Here is a 21,620-nt window from a genome sequence, read left to right on the forward strand (position 1 = left end):
TGGTATCCATAAAGTTTGTACTAATGAGGTCAAAATAGTGTGGCCTTTTTGAGTGATTTAAAAGTTTCATTCAAGAGAAAGAAAGGGGAAAAGAATGAATGGAGCTCCACACACGTTTTCCCCATGGGTATCTGTTCTATCACCAGGGGGCAGTGTTAAAAGTAGATTCTGTGTGCTTTGTAATTGGTTTATTTTGAAGCTGTAGTTAATTTTCAGTCACTTTTAATCTGGTTTTTGTGAATGCCTAACTGTCCCATTGGCTGATATAATGTACTCTGGAACTTTACTAATCTTTGCAGGAGAAAGGTGATGATAAATCTAGAATGTACTTCCTACAGGACTTTATGGCATTAAATAGTATATTAGAAAGCTATTTTCATGTATGATCTACTTTTCTCCCCCTCAGTGCTTACAGAATTCCCTGAAAGATATGAAGGACATCGGCATTTTACAAGTGAAGGTTTTAAAGGCAGTAGATCTCTTAGCAGCAGATTTCTCAGGTATAAACATCTTTCATTCATTTTCCTTTTTACTTATTTCCTGTTTTGAAATGATCTGATGGCAAAGCAAAATGTTTTAGTAAGTGGAAGCATATACAAGCAATCATGCTCTTTCAAACAGAGTAATAGAAGAAGAAAAAAGATGCAGTCAACAGTTTTTTCACTTAATGAACGTTTTTCACAAAATTATTTTTTCAAATAATTTTACTATGATTAGATAATGTACTAGTCCAGTTGACTTTCAAATATATTTGTGGATGATTAGTGCCACGAATTCTTTATTTCTTAAATTAATTTCCTGAGAAAATTTACCATAGTACCTCAAAAGACAGGTTGGACCTCCTGCCTTCACTCCTTGGCCTTCACTCCTCTGTGCTGTGAGCTTTTCATTCTTCACCATGTAAGAGGTTGTGGTGATTCATGAATTTAAGCCTCAAAGCCCATCTAGCTGGCACTGGTCTGAAACAATAACCAAAGTCTTGGCCATGAAACCACCTTGCAGTTGACATGGTCTTACACAAAATTTCTCTTGGTGCTTCACTAACTTGAACTTTTAAGACAGAGGCGAGAACGGACATGCTTTGTGCTGAGTTATGCTTGACTGTGAGGAAAGTAATACAGGCATCCCAATATCTGACCGGAGGGTGACTCTCCTCTTATTGCCAAATTAACCCATTGTACTAACAACGGGGACACCTATGTGACAGATGCTATTTACCAAGCAAATTGATAAATACAAAGAATACAAGGTATACAAAAAAGAATGTACAGATTTTATGCATGGGCAAAGTATTGCAAGACTTACTTCATGTCCTATTTTTGGAATGTGGTCTACTCTTTTCAACACAGAAACTTACACTATATGATAGTAGCTTCTGAACTTTCCAGTTTGAGGATGAGGAAGATCAAACTTTGGAAAAGTGAATTTTAATTTTAAGCACTTTCTATTACAAAAAATGATGAAAAAAATGGGGAATATAAACTTACTTTTTTAAAGGAGTTCTCTTCACCCTCCCTCAAAAAGTGAACCAATAGAAATCACTACTGTACAAACCGCGAGAAATAGGATGATGATGTTCTTATGGAAATACTGAGGGAGAAAATCCAAAAATGGTATTTTGGCCAGTATGAATAAATGAATTTGGGGGGTTGTAGATGAAATACTCAGATGACTACTTCTAACATTTATTAATTTAGTTGCAAATGTTGAGAGTCTCATATTGAGTTAGAAATTTTCCTTTCTTTTAAACTTACAATTTACGAAAACACTTAATTCACTCCTTTCCCATGTGCCTTTGGCCTTCGGAGTTTTGTTATCAGCACAGCACATTTAGAGTTATCTACCAGTTTTCCAGAGCCAGTTATTTTTACTTCCATCTGAATGTTTCGATACAGTACTTTTTGAATCTATGATTGTTGCTGTCTCAGGAAATGTCTCAAACACAAGAACTCATTCATGCCTTCAAACAATGTTTTCAAAAATTCTCTTTGTAGTTGTATGTTTGGGGATCTCTAGGAACTAATTGCAATGCATTAGAAGTTTCTTTTTAAGTCTTGTTTACAACTACATCTGTATGTGGAAACACTTTTTTAAAACCTTTATTTTACCTATCCTGACAGGTGCCCCTCTCTACAGCCCCCAAAACTAGTGTTTATGGAGGTGTTTCAGGCCAATGTCACTTTTCCAAGCAGTATTTTGGCTATTAAAATAAAGTGAATAGGAGAGGAATCTGAAAAAAAAAATATGAGAACATTTGGAAAGACCAGAAAACAAGGCAAAACCCTCTTTTCAGAAGAATAATTTTTGGGGAAAATGTTGTCATTTTGTTATTTTCTTTATATTCAAGATTCTAGGAGATAGTTTTGGAGTGGATGAAGGTGAGTACCAGAGGATCCCAGTAGCAAAAAGCAATGGTTACAAATCCAGTCATGCTGTGTGGTTTGACTGAATGCCCTGGTGTTTATTGTCTCCGTATTATTTATGAGAAAATTATCACTCTTCTGAATTGAAGCAAAGATCCTTGTCATTAGCTAAACATGTCTTTAGACCATATTGATCTTTATTTTTAGAACCAAATTTCACAGTCTGTGTTCTTTATAGGTTGGCAGGCTCTTGTGTGAATCCTCCAGTCTATTCTAAACCAGGATATTGCTTTAGGTTAACAAAGTGGACCTAATGCAGAGAGTTGTAAAGTAAATTTTCTATGTGAAAAAAAGAAATGGATTCAGATCACAGGGAAGTAGCAATAGGGATGTAATTAATACCTCCGAGAGGTTAGCTATTATATCATATGGTGGGGACTCACACATTATTGATGCTCTTACTGTTTACTGTTAGAATTCACTTGATATGTAGTAAAAAATGCTGGCTGATCTGGAATCAGAAGAGGTATGTGTACCCATCATTGTCAGTACCGGGAGCATTTAAGAAAGAAGTTAACTACTTATATCCCATACCCAGCCTTTTCCAATTGGCTGTACTTTATAAATGAGTGTTCCATTGCAGTTGCTCAGGGAACAAAGTATTCACTCCTGTGAATAAACAAGAAGTCTATTTACTCTGAATAACCAGGGGCATTCTCAGAGAGTGATGATCATTTTAGACAGAGTACAAAAGGGAACTTTCTAAAACCTTACTACTTTTGCTTTACATTTTTTGATAATTCTTTGTTTCTTAAAAAAACAATACCAAATAACCATAATAACTGATGCTTTAAGTGTTTCACCGAAGATTCCAGGGAACCTGATAAAGCAAAAGACCAGTGAGAGCAAAGGACCAGAATCTTGGTAGTATTCTGGATGGAGGTTACTGTTAGAGTTTGCAGAGTACAGGGACCTCTTGTTCTAGACGGGTGGGGGGAATGTGTGAATGCACTTGGTAATCCTTCTTGTCAGTTTTTTGCCCATTTTAAAGTGATCTCTGTCTTAGCAGGGAACAATTAGAAAAAGAAAGTATCAGCTGTTCATCGCCACTGTGCTCAAAGTAGGATATTCCTTATTAGTGGTTATTGGTGTTAACAATTATATAGTCATGAAAAGAAATTAACTTTGGAGAAAGTGAATCCCCATTACTTTGCCAATATTTTAAAACATTGGAATAATATATGTACATATTATATACATAATATATATACTATATACACACACAAACATGTACTGAGGTGAATTTCTTTCCCATTAAAAAATGAAAATATGTTTTTATATAAAGAAAAAATAGTGTCTTTCCAAATGTGTTAAAAGATATTAATAACCTAAATCTATGTCTATTCCCAATATTAAGATATTTACAAAAGATAAAGGCTTCAATGCTCTAATGTATAAGAAAGATAGATTTATTTTTAATTCATTCTTTCATAAATATGCTATTGTGTGATTGAACCGATTCAACACTAATACATTTGAATTTATATATAGCTTGGCATTTTTTTTATGCCTAACATTTGTTTGTGTATCAGTGAAAAGACTTTTTAAAGAATCTGAAGTAATCTGTCTTCTCTTGCAGCCCATCCCTCTAAAACTGGCAAAAGACATTTTAATGTTCTCTACAGCCAATATTAGATATGGATAGCCATAAGCAGTCATTCTAATAGAAGAGCCTGTCAGATATTTTTATTAAAGAGTTTGTCTCACAAACACCTTGTGCCCAGCATAACCTAAAATTTTTAAGTAATAGGTTGTCCATTCTGATGCTATTACTTCTTTAGTAAAGCAGACTATAGTCTTGATTCACGAAACAGATGATAAATTGTACTGAGACTCAAGGTGAGCCTAGCTCTTTGTAATGCTTAATGAGACTCACATCCTCCACTCAGCTGCCCTCAGTCTTAAAACTCAGCCGTTTTGAGAAGAAAGTAACCCACCTTCTAATGATGAAATGAGAGAGAGGAAGGCTTTGTTCAGGACCAAGGTGAGGAATGATGTGTGCAACAGGTTCCCTCCCCACAGTGAAGCCCTCAGAGAGAACGGTGCTGTATCTTCTACTTTGCCCAGGGATACATCAGATTCATGAATTAATACTGCTGAAAAAAAGCAGAGTTTATTTAATAAGAGATAATAAAGTAGGTGATAAATAGAAAAATTGTTAGAGAACAGAAATCTTTTCTGGTCAGAACTGTATTTCAATACAAACGACAATGCTTATCTTACCCTATTAAGGGACCAACCAGTGAAGAGTAGGCAACTATTTACTATATATTCGGCACATATAGGGAGAATTGTCCTGGAGAGCCTTGTTATAATTGATAGACTATTATAGGGAACCTGTTGGATTTTAACACATAGGGGTTGCTTTGATGTATCAGTACTAAAGCCATGATGGCTACCATTTGCATAAGGTACTTGCCAAGTTCAACACCTAGTCAATGACTCTTCTCTTATATCCTCAGAATCAAGATGTAGGTTTCACACTTCTTCCTTCCTATTAATTAAGCCTTCTTTATTCTTTAAAATAAATCTTATATGTTGACATCCTTTCCCCTAGGGAGTCTTCTAGTGGTAAGACTGGTTATTGTTTGGTCTCTCTCTGCTTTATTTTTCCACCGTGTTATCACTACCAAGGTGCCCCTAGCCATTAAGAATTCTGGCATACAATGGGGGATACAGAAACGTATCACCTCACCATGCCAACATAGCAAAAAAGCAAGTAGGGCAGCATTCCAAGCCCACCTCATTGTAGAATGATAGTAAGTCATATAACAATGTAACATATGTCTCAATATTTCTGCTTTTTGTAGCACAATCCTATCTTAATTTTTTTCATGTTCTTATCTTAATAATCTGTCTGCCATGATGAGAAGCTGGGGAAGTATCAGGAAACAATGAAGGAACAAAACTGGAAATACCATCTTTGCTCACAATCTGGAGTTACTTACTCTCCAGGGATTTTTCTTTCATCCTTGCAACTTTTTTGGCACATTTTGCCATATAAAACCCACCCATCAAACACAAAAATGTTTCCACGTATATCTGGATTTTCGTGACTTCTTGGCCATAAGGTTGTCACTTGGATGGACCCTTTCTCTTTCCAGTGTTAATAAGACAACTGCCAAAATAGTTTCAAAATATCCATTAGAAGAGTGGAAAAGACAGTGTTTTCAGACAACAACAAAAAAATGCAGGTTATTGTGAAGTAGCCTTATTTGATAAATAAGCATGGTAGGAACCCTAATAATGCCTGATCCAGGAGAACAAAGATACATTTAATTCCAGAATCCCCAACTTCTCTCCAGGAAGCCCAGTATAGCTTCCCAGTTGCTTTTAAAGCTTGTCTCAACTTAAGAAAAGCCAGCTTAGTGGTAGATCTCATGATCTTCAGGAAATATTCATTGAGTACCAACTGTATTTTGAGGAGCTGGGTCACTTCAGCCTTTCTCTTCTACTGCAGAGTTGCCCATAGGGGCAGCGTGTATCATTAAAGTGGATCAGGACAAAATCTGGGTGGCATTTCCAGTTCCCAGTGCCATTAGGAGGAGCTCTTGGTCTGTTTCTCACACAGGGTTGATCTCTCCTGACTTTGGTAGAGTTCTCCATTCATTCAGGACATGAGCCCTTTCTCAGTGATTGTGACTCGTGTGTTAAATAAATCAACGTTCAGTTCAGTGATTTATTCATCAAATATGAAAATCAGTCCCCATTTTTTTGCCCTTTATTTTTATGGTCTCTGCCTTTCACTTTCATCCTTATGTATTATGGTGTAGAACATATATAGAAATAGAGAACTTTTAAATCTTGGTTCTACTGCGTGCTGGTCTTGGGTCCACTGTAAGGCCTCTACTTCCTCATGGATATTTTGAGGGTTCATTAAAACCTATGTGAACATGTATAATACATATTGCCTATTCAATAAATACTATTTCCATTTTTTGTTAAATTTATTTGCTTAGAGTATAATTGATTTGGGGAATTCCACAGGTTATTATCTTAGTATTACTGTCTATATTTTTTGTAATTTTAAATAATGTCAGAATTATCAGCATTTCTAATCACACTTGGTTTTTCAACCGCTTTCAGAAATCTAGTTACCAGTCTAAACTGTTTTTTCTTTTTGTTCTGTTTCTACTGCCTGATAAAAGTCAAGGGAAAAAAAAAAGGTGCTTCATGGTAGGAAAATTCTCATACTCAAACCAGCTTAGTGCTTGCATTTACATTTTGATAACCTGAATAATAGTTTTATCCATATAAAATATTTTTGTGGACTCATTAGATTTTTGCTATATACAAAAGTTCTATTTTGAGAAACTGTTGACTGAAACACTTCATTTGGATCCCACATTATAGAAATATTCCAGCCATATGCTATAATGACTTTTAAGTAGTTTCTATAAATTATAACACTGGCTCTAAGTTTCTTGTTATTTTTTTTTTTTCTGGAACATGACTACTTGTGTCAGAGGAAAAATAGTCCTACAGTTACTGTTCACTGGGGATTTTAAGTCACTTGTCCATTTTGTGGTTTGTTTTCATTGTCTGTTTGAAGTTGTATCCATAGTAATACTTCTCCTCTTAAAGATGCCCTATTTTCAAAGGGACAGCTGTAATTGCAATTTCTAGAAAGCTTAACAATAGTGATTGAATGCTTTTAATTTCCTTGAGAACCTCTTGGATGGCTGAGCTCAAATCAAGACCAACTTTTTAAAAACACATCAGAAACTATATAAATCTGTCTTTGGCTCACCATCTGCTTTAATAGTCTGCTAAAGAACATGGACTCTTGTCATTGCAGGGTTTGGGAATCTATGTAAGATTTAGCAGTTTTGAACTTCCTGGTACACTGAGAGTGAATAAACTCAGTTTGGTTTTCTGTGAATTAACAAAGGAATCACTTCGATCTTATTAGTTGGGTGCTTAGTAATTAATTATCTTAATTTAGCAAATATATCTGTGAGAGGCTGTGGTAGGCTCTGGTGATGTCATAGGGGATAGCAATTGGTCTTTGCCCTCACATGAAGTGACTAGTTAAACCGGTAGCATTTATGGTTGACATGTGAACAATGAGGGGCTTAGAAGTGCTGATACTACATGCAGTTAAAAATTGGCAAAAAATTGGCATATAACTTTTAACTATTGATAGCCTATTGTTGACCTGAAGCCTTACTGATAAGATAAAACAGTTGAGTAACACATATGTGTGTTATATACTGTATTTTTACAATAAAGTAAACTAGAGAAAATGTTATTAATATCACGGAAGAGAAAATTCATTTACAGTATTGTACTATATTATTTATTTAAAAAAATCCACGTATTACTCGACCCACACAGTTCAAACACGTGTTGTCCAAGAGTCAGTTGTAATGACAGTTACACTCCTAAGGTCAAGAACAGGGTGCCAGAGTTCACGGAAGGAATACCTGACTGGTGTTCCTATAAGAAGTGATGTTGTAGCTGAGATGTCAGAGATGAGTTAGCACAGTAGAGGTAAAAGAAAAGCATTTTAAAATGAGGGAACAGACAGCATGTTCCAGAGCCTGCAGGGCCTTTCCAAAACCTGGAGGATTTTGAGAGTGCCTCAGTGGGGAAGCGGGGAGATGTTGGGTAAATGCACTGGCTAATGGTGTTTTTTTTGGGGGGGGGTAGAACTTGAGTGGTGACAGGGGAATGGAGTTAGAAGAAAGAAAAATTCTTATGTCACTAGCTCTTATATGTTCTGTGTTTGTGCTAGAATAGCAGAATATCAGAAATTTAGTTAACATTTCAGCAAAATTAAGTCCTTCCCATCCTTTGTGGATCTTGCAGTCCTAATATAGGTTTGTCTGCCCCTTGCTTTGGATGTCTACAACAGCAATGTAAGCAAGTCCTCTCTTGTGTGAGTCCACAGAGGCCATTCTTTGGATTCCAGAAGCTTGCAGTCACTCAGGAAGGCAGGACATACTTGAAACTTAGACCCAGCACCCATAGAGATCAGTGTTTGTTCCTCTTCAAAAATCCCTTGAAGCTTCTAGCACAGTGTTTTCCACATTACAGGGATCATAAAGTAATTGTCGACTAAAGGAGCAGACACATCATACAGTGAGGGCTTATAATTTTCCAAATTAATCATCATAGGAGTTGGGGGGAGAGGGAAGGCTCCCGGGAGCCTAGGGTTGCAGAGAAAGTTCTATGAAGATGATACATCTTTAACTAGGTCTTAGAGGCCAATTGGCCTTTGTGTTTTTGGTTAGGAGCGGGGGGTGAGAGAGCATTGCAGGGAGAGGTCATTCCACATGCAGAGTGTAGGAAGCCTTTCTGAGCCCCACATCTCTGCATGCTGGTCAGGAGTGGGGGAAAGACACACCAACCTCGACAGAGGGTTTGGGAATAGGGGATAGATCAGGATGGATTATGTGGGGTAAATTGTCAGAGAATAGATTTTCAGGATGAGCACTTAGAATTTGCTCCAATATGCCATTACTAGGGTTGTATGCCATTACTAGGGTTGTAAGCATATGGTTGGAAATAAGGAATGAAGGGAGAGTTTGTGGAAATCTAGTCCGGCAAGGCCCTGTTGGTCCCCCTCTCCTTCCCAGCTTGTCTGAGCTAGGTGATGTTCCATGCTTAGCTTCAGGAGTTATCTTCCTCTAGAAATCCTTTCTTCTAATCCTGCCCCTTGTGCTGACAGTCTGGTGGCTCCTGGCTGCTGGATGAAAAAAACAAAATGCATTTAAATGAAAAGTACTGGTCATGGCCTTCAAGGCTTCAGGCTAATCTCAGCATTTATTTATCCAAATCTTACATATCGTGATTGCCACTATTTATCTATATCTATCTGTGTGTCTATCTTGTTAATAAATTTAAGGCTCTCATCTGTCCTTATCTCCTCAAGATTAACCCACCCATTTCTGCTAGCCAAATGAAGTCTCCTCCTCAACCTTGGTTTAAGATTCATTTCCGCTATGAAATCTTTTTGGCCTTGGACCAACCACATTAAATTTCTCTGAACTTCAGGAGCCTCTTCTGCAAAATGGCATAAGCATTCCTCACCTCTTGGAGTTGATGTGAGGACTGAATGCGAAGCTGCCTAAAACATGGTTACTTGTATAGAGCAGAAGGAGCCAGGTGGCCCCCTCTAGCTAGCACCTGCCGATAGGAGCCTGCAGGACCCTCTCACTGGGGCATGGCACTCTTCACGGAGGATGGAGGGGTATGCATGCCTTGGGTGTGCCAGCATCAGACCCTTAAATGAAATACAGGACTGAATATGGAACAGGAATGTACAGATGTGGAATGTGAGAACTGTAAGGAAAACACACAGTCGGAGGTCAGAAATCGGAGCAACACAGTCTCCTGGCAGGGAGCACGAGGAAAGTTTTCATTGAAAAGGTGACATTTGCTGAAAAGCAGAGATGATTATGAGAGTTCCTTAAAAGTAATGACTTGGTTGTCAGGGCCTGGTTCAGTGCCAGGAGCAGAGTGGGTGCTTAATAAATATTTGTCAGATGAATGGTATTACCTCTACAGTGCATTTATTACTTGCACTCAACTTCTATAACTGATATAAAGGTAAAATTATTTAAATGAGAAACCTCTACTTGTCATCCAAGGAACAGAAATGAATTGTCAACTGGTATTGAAGATTAACAAAGGCTCTTGAGGGCAAGGTGTTAAATCACTTCCGTGAGCCTAAATCGCCAGTGATGTAACTGTGCCAAGGTGACATGCCATCTGGGTGTACAAGAGGTCATCTAGATGTTTTACCTGTAGAACTAGGTGGAACAGAGACAAAAAGTGCAGACCCAAGTGTGTATATGTCAGTCTGCCTGGTGCTGTTTGCTCAGTACCACTGGGAGAACGTTGGGACATTTCATTTATTACGGGAGATCATTTTTACCTCCCATAAATGTATTCATTATTTAAATTCTAGAAAATCCCCATATATCTGGAGCCTTTTAAGGGAAAGAAAGCTCTGTAAAGTGCGGATAAATGACACTATAAATGTTTTAATGTCTTTGTTTCTTCTTCCTTCTCTCTGCCTGTTTATACTGTAGTATTAATAAATGCAGCATTTTAATGAGCTCTGATGGAATCACCTTCAGAGAGTTGGTGCAGTATGTCCCTTGGAGATGCATAACTGAAGTTCCCGGGTTCTGGAAGGAAGTCTGTTCCTCATTAGCTGAGATAGCTAAGAGTGTGCTGGCTCAAGAGAGAGGGGGCCACAGCTCAAGCCCACCTGTGCATGCACAGGACCGGCCGCGTCTCGGCCCTGCTGTGGAGTAACCCCAGGGCTTTCATTAAAAATGTCAGATGGTTTCCCTGGAGTGAGTGCTGATGGCATGTCATGTTGGTGTCTCTGGAGGAGTAGCCCTGACACCTACTAACAGTCTGACAAATGGTTAAGTAGCTGTTTCAGCCGGAATTGAGTGAGCCAGCGTCCTCTGCCTGAGCATGAGGAGGAGAGCACGTGTTCTCTTCCCTCTCCCAGTTGTTAAAGAGGCAAATCTGCTCTCCTCCGTCCGCAGCTCCTCCTCACCCAAAACCTAACCCCCTTGCCCTGCAAAACACACTCCCAGAGTAAAACTTACTTGCTTTAAGTAAGCAAGACTTTTTTTTTTGTGAGATGCAGATGGATTTTTTTTGGGTGGGTTTGATGGTGGCTGCCCAACATCTGAAACCCCTTGTACATTTGGGGAGGTTCCCGTCGCATGTTTCGGAGAAGAGGTCAGAGCCTCCTTGAGTGCGTGGACAGAAGGTGAAAAGCTAGCACTTCTTTTCTGAGCACTGGCATTTAGGGCCTGGGTACTTGGCGAGGCGGGAGCAGTCAGATGCCTTCTTGGAGGCCTTTACATCTATTATCAAGTGCAGCAAAGAATCAGGAGCGGACAATTCATATTAGAGGCAGCCACATCCAGAAGCCTGTAACATGAGTACCCTGTGAGGCTAGTTTTCCTGGGAAGCACAGGCCAGACTTTTCCTGGGGAGAGTGACTGAGGTTCTTGTGCCTGAGTATTTCTAACCGTTTGGTTTCTAATAATTTTCAAGCCTGATTTTCCAATCTTTGCAGTGCTTCTGAGAGCTCTCTGATACTATTTTAATAAATTCCTCCCCCACTAAATTGAGACAGGGACCATTTCCATGTTTATAATTGAAAACCCCAACTCATGCATTTATGTCCATGACTTGGTCATTGTCTCCTGGCCACTGAGATCATAGCATTGGCTTAAAAGCTTTGGCCAGGCATCTATGTGTCTAGAACACTAGTCAGTTGAACAGAATCTCCTGTTTAATACCCTTAATCATGCATCTGTTTTTCCTCTTCTTCTTCTTCTTGAAATAGAATCTTCATGCAGTCTCCTGCATGTGTCAGTCTGTCTATTGATATGGGGTACCTCGGAGCGCCTGGTTAAGTTGATTAGATGGAGGTTCAGTGGCCTGAATGGTAGGCCAGTAGGTCAGAAAGCCTGAGTACTTTCGGCATTAGACCCTGGCCTGGGATTCCTTGGCCATTTGTTGGCGGAGCATCTGTCCTCATGCCCCCAATTAATTTAGTACACACCGCTTTGTCCATGTGCCACAGAGGCAGGCAGTGTGTTCATGTTGTTTGGACATTATAGAGCCATCCATTCTGACAGTTCCAATTCTAGATCCCACTGTCAAACCCAACAAAAGGGGAGAGCTTTTTTTTTTTTTTTTTTTTTTTTGCGGTATCTTTTTGGGTCCAGTTTTGGTTTTGGGTTTTTTTAACTTTTTTCTTTTTTTTTTTTTTTTTTCTTTTGGAGGATGTGTGAGGTGGGGTGGAAAAAGAAGAGGTGAGATGAGAGAAGTAAGGGTTAAGCTTCATTTTTTTTTTTTTTAAGATAAAAACATTGAACTTGCTTTGTGGAATTCTACTTTTGCATGTTTATGAGCAGCAAAAATGTAGCATCTGTATTCTCATAATGTACTGAATATGTAAGATCCTACGTGTTTGTGGTCACTCCCTGCAGAGTGGTTTTAACTCCTTAAGTAGCCGTGTTCATAGTTTTCCTCCCTTCTCTCACGACCCCGAGGAAGCCTCTAGGTTAACATAGACTTCCAGCGATAGCTGAGTAATTCCCTATATCGACTCGAGGAGATCTTAGGCAGGAAACAGAGGGGAGCTTCTGTATTAAAACAAAACACAAAACTGGACTCCCTCACATGCGAGACTGATAACTGCTTCTATGCAACCTGTGTGGTCACTGGCTCTCAAGGCTGCATCTGGGTTGTGTATCTGTCCCTATCCATGAGGTATGCTACAGTTCCAGAACTTACAGGTTCTCTCCGTTTCCTGAATTCCCACACAAGCCTTGCTGGAAGGAGAAGCTCACGTTTGCTTTTTCAGCAAGCATAGTTTTATTGGTATAAACGTGCATGGCTTTTATTCGTTTGGCCTCTGTTACTTTTGAGATTCATTTGTCTCTGACCGGGAAGATTCCTTTGCCTTGACCAATGCCCTGTGTTCTCTTTCCAGGGAAGAGTGATCCTTTTTGCTTGTTGGAGTTAGGCAATGACCGACTTCAGACACACACCATTTACAAAAACCTCAACCCCGAGTGGAACAAAGTTTTTACATTGTAAGTGCTTTAGCCTCCAGATTATCAAGGAGTGGTTTTAACTTAGAGATCAATTATCCTTGATATGTTTGGGGCAGGCTGGGGCTCTTGAGTGGAACTTTCTGTCCATTTTTATGTGCGAAGAATGAATTTTATTGTTTTTTTCCTTCTGAAAACCTTTTATGCTTTCATTTTATAGAGTATAGTGTTAATAATAGAAGAGGCCATTTGGAACTGCAAGGGAGTGATATAGGAGGCATTTGTAAAGTAGATCTTTCAGTAACTCAATTAATCTGTGAGTAGATGGAAGCTTTCATATATCTAGACTAATTCATTCCTGGGTTAAAGAAAATTACAAATGTGGACCTGCCTTAAATTCAAGTTTATAGGGGCGCCTGGGTGGCGCAGATTGTTAAGCAACTGCCTTCGGCTCAGGTCATGATCCTGGAGTCCTGGGATCGAGTCCCACATCGGGCTCCCTGCTCGGCAGGGAGTCTGCTTCTCCCTCTGACCCTCTTCCCTCTCATGCTCTCTATCTCTCATTCTCTCTCTCTCTCAAATAAATAAATAAAATCTTTAAAAAAATTCAAGTTTATATGTTACAACATTATTGTAATGCCTAAAGGCTTGTTTTATGCCAGAGGCTTTTGGAAAATACAGATTATCTGTGATTCCTCAAGGAGTCCCAAAGTCTCTTTGTATTTCAGCTTGTATGAGTGCCCTGCTCCACAGAGATGCCCTGTCCACTTTTTTCAAACTCAGGCATTTAGGAGGCTGGATATATTTCTTAGTGTGCTTTAGATTCTGAGGTACCTGGCCGTCAAAGGGAGGCACCTGTTGATTTGGGTCAAATGGTGGTTCACTTCCCCCACAACACTGAAGAAATGCTGTGTTTGTAACTGAAAGAATACATTTTGAATGGAGTTGATGATTTCCAAGTAGAAAGTTCCCAAGGATTGAAATTGAATTAGTAATCAAAAAACTCCCCAACAAACAAAAGTCCAATACCATGTGGTTTCACTACCAAACACTTAAAGAAGAGTTAATACATATTCTTCTCAAACTTTTCCAAAAAATAGAAGAGGAAGGAAAACTCCCAAATTCATCCTATGAGGCCAGCATTACCCTGAGACCAAAACCAGATCCCCACAAAGAAAGAGAACTATAAGCCAGTACCTCTGGTGAACATAGATGCAGAAATCCTCAACAACATATTAGTGAATGAAACCCAACAATATATTAAAAAAATCATGCACCACAATCAAGTGGGGCTTATTCCCAAGATGCAAGGAGGTTCAATATTTGCAAATCAATCAGTGTGATACATCACATCAATAAGAGGATAAAACCCATATGATCATTTCAATAGATGCAGAAAAAACATTTGACAAAATGCAACATCCATTCATAGAGGGAACATACTTCAACATAATTAAGGCCTTATATGAAAAACTCACAGCTAGCATCATACTCAGTGGGGAAAAAAATGAGAGCTTTTCCCCCAAGGACAGGAACAAGATAAAGATGTCCACTCTCACAACTTTTATTCAACATAGTACTGGAAGTCCTAGCCACAGCAATCAGACAAGAAAAAGAAAAGGCATCCAAATTAGTAAGGAAGAAGTAAAGCTTTCACTATTTGCAGATGACATAATACAGAAAACCCTAAAGACTCCACCAAAAAGGTAATAGAACTGATAAATGAATTCATTAAGGTTTTGGGATACAAAATCATTATACAGAAATTTGTTGCATTCCTATACACTAATAATGAAGCAACAGAAAGAAAAAATCTCATTTATAATTATACCAAGATAATAAAATACTTAGGAACAAACTTAACCAAAGAGGGGAAAGGCCTATACTCTGAAAACTAAAATACTGATGAAAGAAAGTTCCCAGGATCTATAAGAAGTGTATTAACTCGCCTAAGCAGAGTTTGCAAATTGCCATATGAAAAAGTTCCTTGTTTGCTCAACACATTGCTGGTGACCATGGCTCCATTTTTCATTATAGGTGATGTCTGGTTTCTGGTCAACTTAAAAAATGTTTCTAAATATGCATGGGATTTTTAGTATTTTGTGTTTCAACAATAGGAAGCTTTCTGTGGATCTCAGCAAATAGTGATTTTGATCACCCTTTTTTTTCCAGAGGGGATTCTTCATTATTTTTTTCTTCGTTAATTTAATGTAAAGAAAATCTTATTGCTTATTTGAAATCACTGTTCTTTTACCCTCCTCATTCTCTCTTTTTCTTTATCCTCCTGTTTCTTTAATAGTCCTACCCTTGAGTGCCTGTATACATGGAAAATGTCATAGTAAAAAAGTTGACTTTTCTTTTTTTCATATGGATGTCTGACTCTTCTATGATGGAAGGTTTGGGAATACAGTTCAGTTTGATTTAATTTTTGGAATTTAATTAAATGATAGTTTTATACTCTAAGGACATAGAGGCTTAATTAGTGAAACTGTGTTTTCAGATCTTCATGGAACAGACTCCACTTGTGTGTTTTTGTATATAATACATGGTACATTTCTTGTTTCAGTCCTATTAAAGATATCCATGATGTTTTGGAAGTGACAGTGTTTGATGAAGATGGAGATAAACCTCCTGATTTTCTTGGAAAAGTTGCCATTCCCTTGCTGTCCGTAAGTTACTGTAGTTAATACCCAGTGCATAAGTAATTTTATAGTTGACAGGTTTCTGTGGTCTAGAGTTGTTCTATCTTTGTCAATCTGGGGGAAAGATCCGCTCAGCTGTAGCAGGAAACAACTCTTTTATTCCTTATCCTTTTCCAGTATTTTCAGTAGTTTCAGATATAAAGTAACAACTATTTAGTTGAATATTGGCTTGACCAATGAAGACATTTTGACTAGTCTTTCAATTCATTCTCAATCTTTCCATCTTAAGATGGGAATTTCTGTTTGGTTTCAAGGAATACAGATCTATGACTGATTTTCCATTTGTTAATGAAAAACATACACGTGTTTCTTTATTACCTCATTACTACCCACTTCTTCAAAGATTAATTGCTGGTAACTGCAAAGTTGTTCCTAGCTCTACTGAAGACCATTTTCTCAAAAGTTCTATTTGTCTTTATAGTAATAGTTTGCTTTCAGTCTCAAAAAATGCTTTGTGGAAGAGAGCAGAGAGCTTCTCTTGGAAAAAGAGTGCTATTTCGGTAGTCTGGTTAAAAGATAACATACCATAAGCTAAGAGCTGAATGAAAAAATACCCTATGAAGTCAGAGGAGAAAGCACCACATAATGCCTTTACATGGGCAAAGGAGGGAAGCTGGGATCTGCATTCACCTATTAATTGAACATTAATGTGTGTACCAAATGTACTCTTCCAGAAGAGAGAATTTCAGGTTTCCATTCAATAGTTAATGTTTCGTTGTAGAGATGTCATGGTCTTATCAGTCAATAAGGCTTTATTTACTTCTTCCCAAAGACTTATTTCTCCAAAGCTATTAGCGCATTTTTGTAGCAGGAGAGGTTGTGCTCTAACCATGAGATTGGACTAGCTCACGTGATGCTTACAGTGGGAGAAACACTGGATCTCTCAGTATCTCTACGGGTTTTGATCGCCTGGTTAATTTCTCCCAAAGTTCTCTTGTCGCCACTGTTCCTCTAAGAGAAGGGGTGGAGCAGCTGTTCCCTTGTTGATTTGGCTCCTGCCAAATACTCAGAGCTGTCAACGGCAGACCACACTGACTCTCAGGGAGGAGACGGCAATTTGGGATTTTTCTCCCTTTTTTTTGGTTACAATGTTGTCAGTTACTCCTGAATTAATACATGTAACAAGAGCATGGAATACAATTTTAGAGAGGTCTAAACGAACAAGAAGCAAAGACCCTCCTTTACAATTCAGTTTCCTTTTTTCCTCAAATTTTTTGGGCAGGACAGAGATATTTCTTCTCTTGATTTTTTTTTAAAGATTTATTTATTTATTTTTGAGAGAGAAAGAAAAAGAGAATGTCTGGGTGGGGGGGGGCAAAGGGTGGGGAGGGAGGGAGAGGGAAAGGAGAATCTCAAACAGACTCCTCACTGGGTGCAGAGCCCGGTGTGATTGATCTGATGACCCTGAGATTATGACCTGAGCCACAATCACGAGTCTGATGCTTAACCAACTGAGCCACCCAGGTGCCCCATCCTCTTGTTTTTATAGATAAATCTGTAGTAACATATTTTATTCCTTGCTGGGTGAACACTCCTTGGTGTCATTTTTAACCTCCCTCTGTTTTATGTATAAAAGTTTTGTGTAATTGGTTTTCTATAATACCAACAAATTGACCCACTTACTTCCCTCCCTTTTTCCCTTATTATGTACAATGTCTCCATGCTGTTGAGTTAGATCTAAGGAATTACTTCTGGCTAGGGGCGCCTGGGTGGCTCAGTCATTAAGCATCTGCCTTCGGCTCAGGTCATGATCCCTGGGTCCTGGGATCGAGCCCCACATAAGGCTCCCTGCTCAGCAGGAAGCCTGCTTCTTCCTCTCCCACTGCCCCCTGCTAGGGGTCCACTATTTGCTTTGGCTCTAAAAAATAAAAAAATAAAATCATAAAAAAAAAAAAAGGTAATTACCTCTGGCTAAATCAGGTGTGGGGTTTCTCAACCTTACCATGATTGACATTTTTGAATGTCTCATGCTTTGTTGTGGGGGGCTGTCCTGTGCACTGTAGGATGTTTAGCAGATCTCTGACTTCTACCCACTAGATGTCAGGAGGACCCATCCACTCATCACTGTTGTGACAGTCTGCAGACCTTGCCAAGTGTTCTGAGGAGGGGCAGAATCACTCTCAGTGGAGAACCACTGACCTAAGTTAATGAAGTTTTCAAACCATATCTTTCAAGATGCAAGGTAGAATGATTCTATGAAAGACTTCATTTAAATGCAAGGAGCCCCCTGACCCCCTTAACTTTATTCTAGTTGCTGATAAGCCACCCATGATCTATACATTCATTTGTTTGAAGAATATTTATCGAGTGTCCAGTTTGTGCCAGACATTGTTCATCGTTTTAGGTGGTACTGCTCTAACAATGACCGTGGGGAAGGTATCTTCTCTCTTGGAACTTACATTTTGGTTGCAGGATACAGAACAGACAAACCCACAAAAAGCAAGGCGGCATGTTAGATGGTGAAAGGTGCCCTATAGAAAGCAAAGCTCCAAGGTTATGTCTGGGGAAGGGGTGCAGTTAAGGGCTGGCCAGGTAGGACCTCACTTCCGGGGGCGTTTAAATGAGAACTTGAGGAGGTGAGAAAGAAAACCCTGTGGATATCTGGGGAAACTCTTCCAGGCAGGTAAACTTCTAAGTTCCAAGGCTCTAAGGCAGTGCCCTGACTGTCCCAGAAATATTGGGGTGGACAGTATGGAGGGAATGGAGTCGCCTGCGGGAGAATCACAAATGCAGATGAAGAAAGGACGCAGGGACAGAGTGCCATGGGAGAGGGGTAAGACTCTGATGATCCGAAAGTTTGAAGGACTTTGGCTCTCTTAGGATCGATGGGAAGCCACAGGGAAGTTTTGAGGCAGGGAGTTCCTGATTTCGTTTACATTCTCTGTTTCTAACATTAAAGGGCTGTGGCACACAAATAAATAAACCCAGATCTGACAGTTCTCTACCACGTAAAGTGTGAAGGCAGCGTGGCCTGAGCCACATCCTCATGAGGGGCTTAGGGGGCCTGGAATGTTGAGCTGAAGCTGTTACAGCAGCTGTTCTTCAGTGTGGCTGTTTCAATTCAGGCTCACTTCCCATTGTTTGACTGACACATGGGGCAAGTGATCAGATCTTGCAGAGGATCTATTTTGGCCCTTCCTGATGTTCAGTGGTCCACCTACTACACGCACTCTCCAAATAAATTCATTCTCTACCTCAAATACAGATGTAAATATGATAGAAAAAAATTGCCATAACCCTCAGTATCCATAACAGGCAGATTTTCAGTTCATTAGTTCACTGATCATTCCATTTTTGAGTAATTCTAACTTGTGATTTAGAGAGTATGTTTTCACATTTATTTAGATCAATTTTTTTCTTTATTTAATATCTATTGCATCATGCTTAACTAACCAGCCCTGTGCGGTGCATGTATCATGTATGAAATCATTCATTCTCTAAAAACCTGATTTGGCATGCTTTATTATCATGGCTGTTTGCAAAACAGGAAACTGAAGTACACGAGGATCCTGCTGCTGGGATGTAGTAGAGGCTGGATTTGAAGTAGGCAGTCTCATGCCCGAGCTTGGGCTCCTAAGAGGATGCTGTCCTGCCATGGTGAGCCCCTGTCACTAGATACGAGGCCAAAAGCAAGAACCAAGATGTGCTTCATGCCACCACTGGTCTCAGTGCAATAGAGTGTGGACAGGTAGGGCACAGAGTCGAAGACTTGCATCTTGGGTGATGCCTGTGTAATGAACACAGAAGACCCGAAATGCTTTTTTTCTCTATTGCAATATAGATGACATAGAATGTCACATGAGTATACAATACAGTGACGCAACAAGTCTACCACCCGTCACCAGACAACACTGTTACAAGACCATTGACTATAATCCTTATGCTGTGCCTTTCATCCCCATGATTTACTCCTTCTATAATCGGAAGCGGTGACCTCCCACTCCCTTCATCCATTTTGCCCATCCCCCTTCCCCTTCCCTCTGGAGATCACCAGTTTGTTCTCTGTGCTTATGCAAGATCTAAAATATTAAGTGCTAAATAAAAGGAACAAGAAAACATAGAGCAGGAGGAATGGATTTAATTTTAGGAAGACTTTATGAAGTGGGGAGTTTGAGCTAGCCGAGAAGGAACCTGATGTTGATCATGACTGGTGGGAGAGGTAAAGAAAGGCCATTCCAAGCAGAGGGGAGAGCAGAAGTGGAGAAGCCAGGGGTAAGAGAAAGGCCACTTCTGGAAACAGAGGGGCCTACGGGGCCTGGTGCTCAGGGCAAGCGGGGAGGCTGGCGAGGGAGGATTGAGGGCCCCTCAAGAAGGGTTGAGGGAGGTTGGGGCTTATTCTGTTAGCAGGGAGAACCTGCAGGCTTTCAGCCTGGGGATGGAGATATCAGAGCAGTTGACTAGGAAGAAAGTTTTGGCTCCAGTATGAAGCAAGTTAGAGAGGAAGGGAGATTTTTCCTGGAGGGATTGGTTGAAACTCCAGAAATAAGCGTCAAAGAGAGAACCCTTATATTTTGTATTTTGTGCCTCTTAGGAGAAGGTCTTATTTCTCTGCTTTTTTAATATGAGAGAGAATTATAAAAATGGAATAGTCGGTGCTTCACTGTTACCTTTATAGGATATGAAGTAGTATTCAATAATGCCTTATTTTCTATTTAAAAACAAAAATTGTATTTCTTGGAGAAGAGTATGAATATTTATTTTTGTGAGAATACATTTTCTTTAATCAAGTCATAAACTAAAACTTGATTTACACTTTCAGAGAAAATGCAAACTACATTTCAAAATGTCTAAGTATAAAGTATTGAATGTACTTCAACTTTTAATCTCTCTCAAAATGATAATGTGCTAAGTGTGTTTCAGCCTGTTAAATAAAAAGCCTATTCTGAATTTACTGTATCTTTTAATCAGGGTGAATGCGCTGGCTGACTGTTGGCTTATTTAAAATCCATGTTCTAAAATCAGTATATCTGTTAATGCAGTGAAGTGTTCAAAGCATGTACATATGCTCAGATAATACAGAATTGAAAGAATCCAGGCCACTGGGTCATCCTTCCATGTATTTCATTTCTGTTCAAGTTTTTTAATAAAATAGTTGCTTTTTAAAGGGTTATATAGAGGGGCACATGGGTGTTCAGTCAGCTAAGTGTCTGGCTCTTGGTTTCAGCTCAGGTCATGACCTCATGGTCCTGACATCGAGTCCCACATCAGGCTTCCTGCTCAGGGGGGAGTCTGCTTCTCCCTCTCTCTCTGCCTGCTTGTGTTCTCTCTCTCTCAAGTAAATAAATAAAATCTTAAAAAAAAGGGTCATATAGATATGTAAAACTTGTTACTCATGACTAAAAACAATAGAAAATTGCAGCTGGCCTGGATTATCATCTGAAGACTTCCAATATTTGCCCATTTTCCCATAACTCCAAATATCTTCTAATCAATAACACGGTAGGTATGCATTGGAAAACAGTAAACTTATTTTAGAGTTTTAAGATATTTCCAGCATAGACACTATCTCCGAATTATTATCCGATTCCATTAGATTTATTTAAACACATCTATTCTCGGTTAAGGAGTCTAATTTTGTCCTGGAAATCAATCTGGGTTCTTGTCCTCCGGGACATTTCTTTTTATGCAGACATGTGTTTGTCATCTCAGAAATTATGGAATGGCCCCATATAGGAAGACTTTGAAAATCAGCTTTCTGTAAAATAGGGAAAGCATCTCTCTATTTATCATTATTTCCTAATATCTAAGAAAAAAATTATCTGTAATCTGAGGAGGTCCTACCTTTTGATCCAAGTCAGAGAGACCTTCTTTGCAAGCCATGCCAACACATGCAGGTGAAATCATGATCAGAAGCACAGTCTTTGTGCAGCCCTTAGCATTCTCTGTGAATCCACGTGCGTAGGAACAGCTTCACTTAATTAGTTTTATGGGACAAATTTTCTATAATTGCTTGT

At 39.2% G+C, this 21,620-nt stretch overlaps 1 protein-coding gene across 9 annotated transcripts in view; it reads left to right on the forward strand.

The window, feature by feature from the left end:
• The window catches only part of MCTP2 (multiple C2 and transmembrane domain containing 2), a 229,713-nt gene that overhangs the window by 114,339 nt on the left and 93,754 nt on the right, over positions 1 to 21,620 (forward strand). For 8 of the 9 annotated variants that reach the window (XM_025893062.2, XM_073882473.1, XM_073882472.1 and 5 more), the window contains 3 exons: positions 407 to 500; positions 12,904 to 13,006; positions 15,531 to 15,633. In XM_025893062.2, the coding sequence (XP_025748847.1) occupies positions 407 to 500; positions 12,904 to 13,006; positions 15,531 to 15,633 (300 nt within the window). The remainder of the gene's footprint in view (positions 1 to 406; positions 501 to 12,903; positions 13,007 to 15,530; positions 15,634 to 21,620) is intronic. The other variant, XM_025893065.2, reaches the window with a different exon arrangement.

This window comes from Callorhinus ursinus, unplaced genomic scaffold (genome assembly GCF_003265705.2).
Source record: "Callorhinus ursinus isolate GAN/ISIS: 27379988/994484 unplaced genomic scaffold, GSC_fseal_2.0 scaffold47, whole genome shotgun sequence".
In the NCBI taxonomy this organism is placed as follows: domain Eukaryota; kingdom Metazoa; phylum Chordata; class Mammalia; order Carnivora; family Otariidae; genus Callorhinus; species Callorhinus ursinus.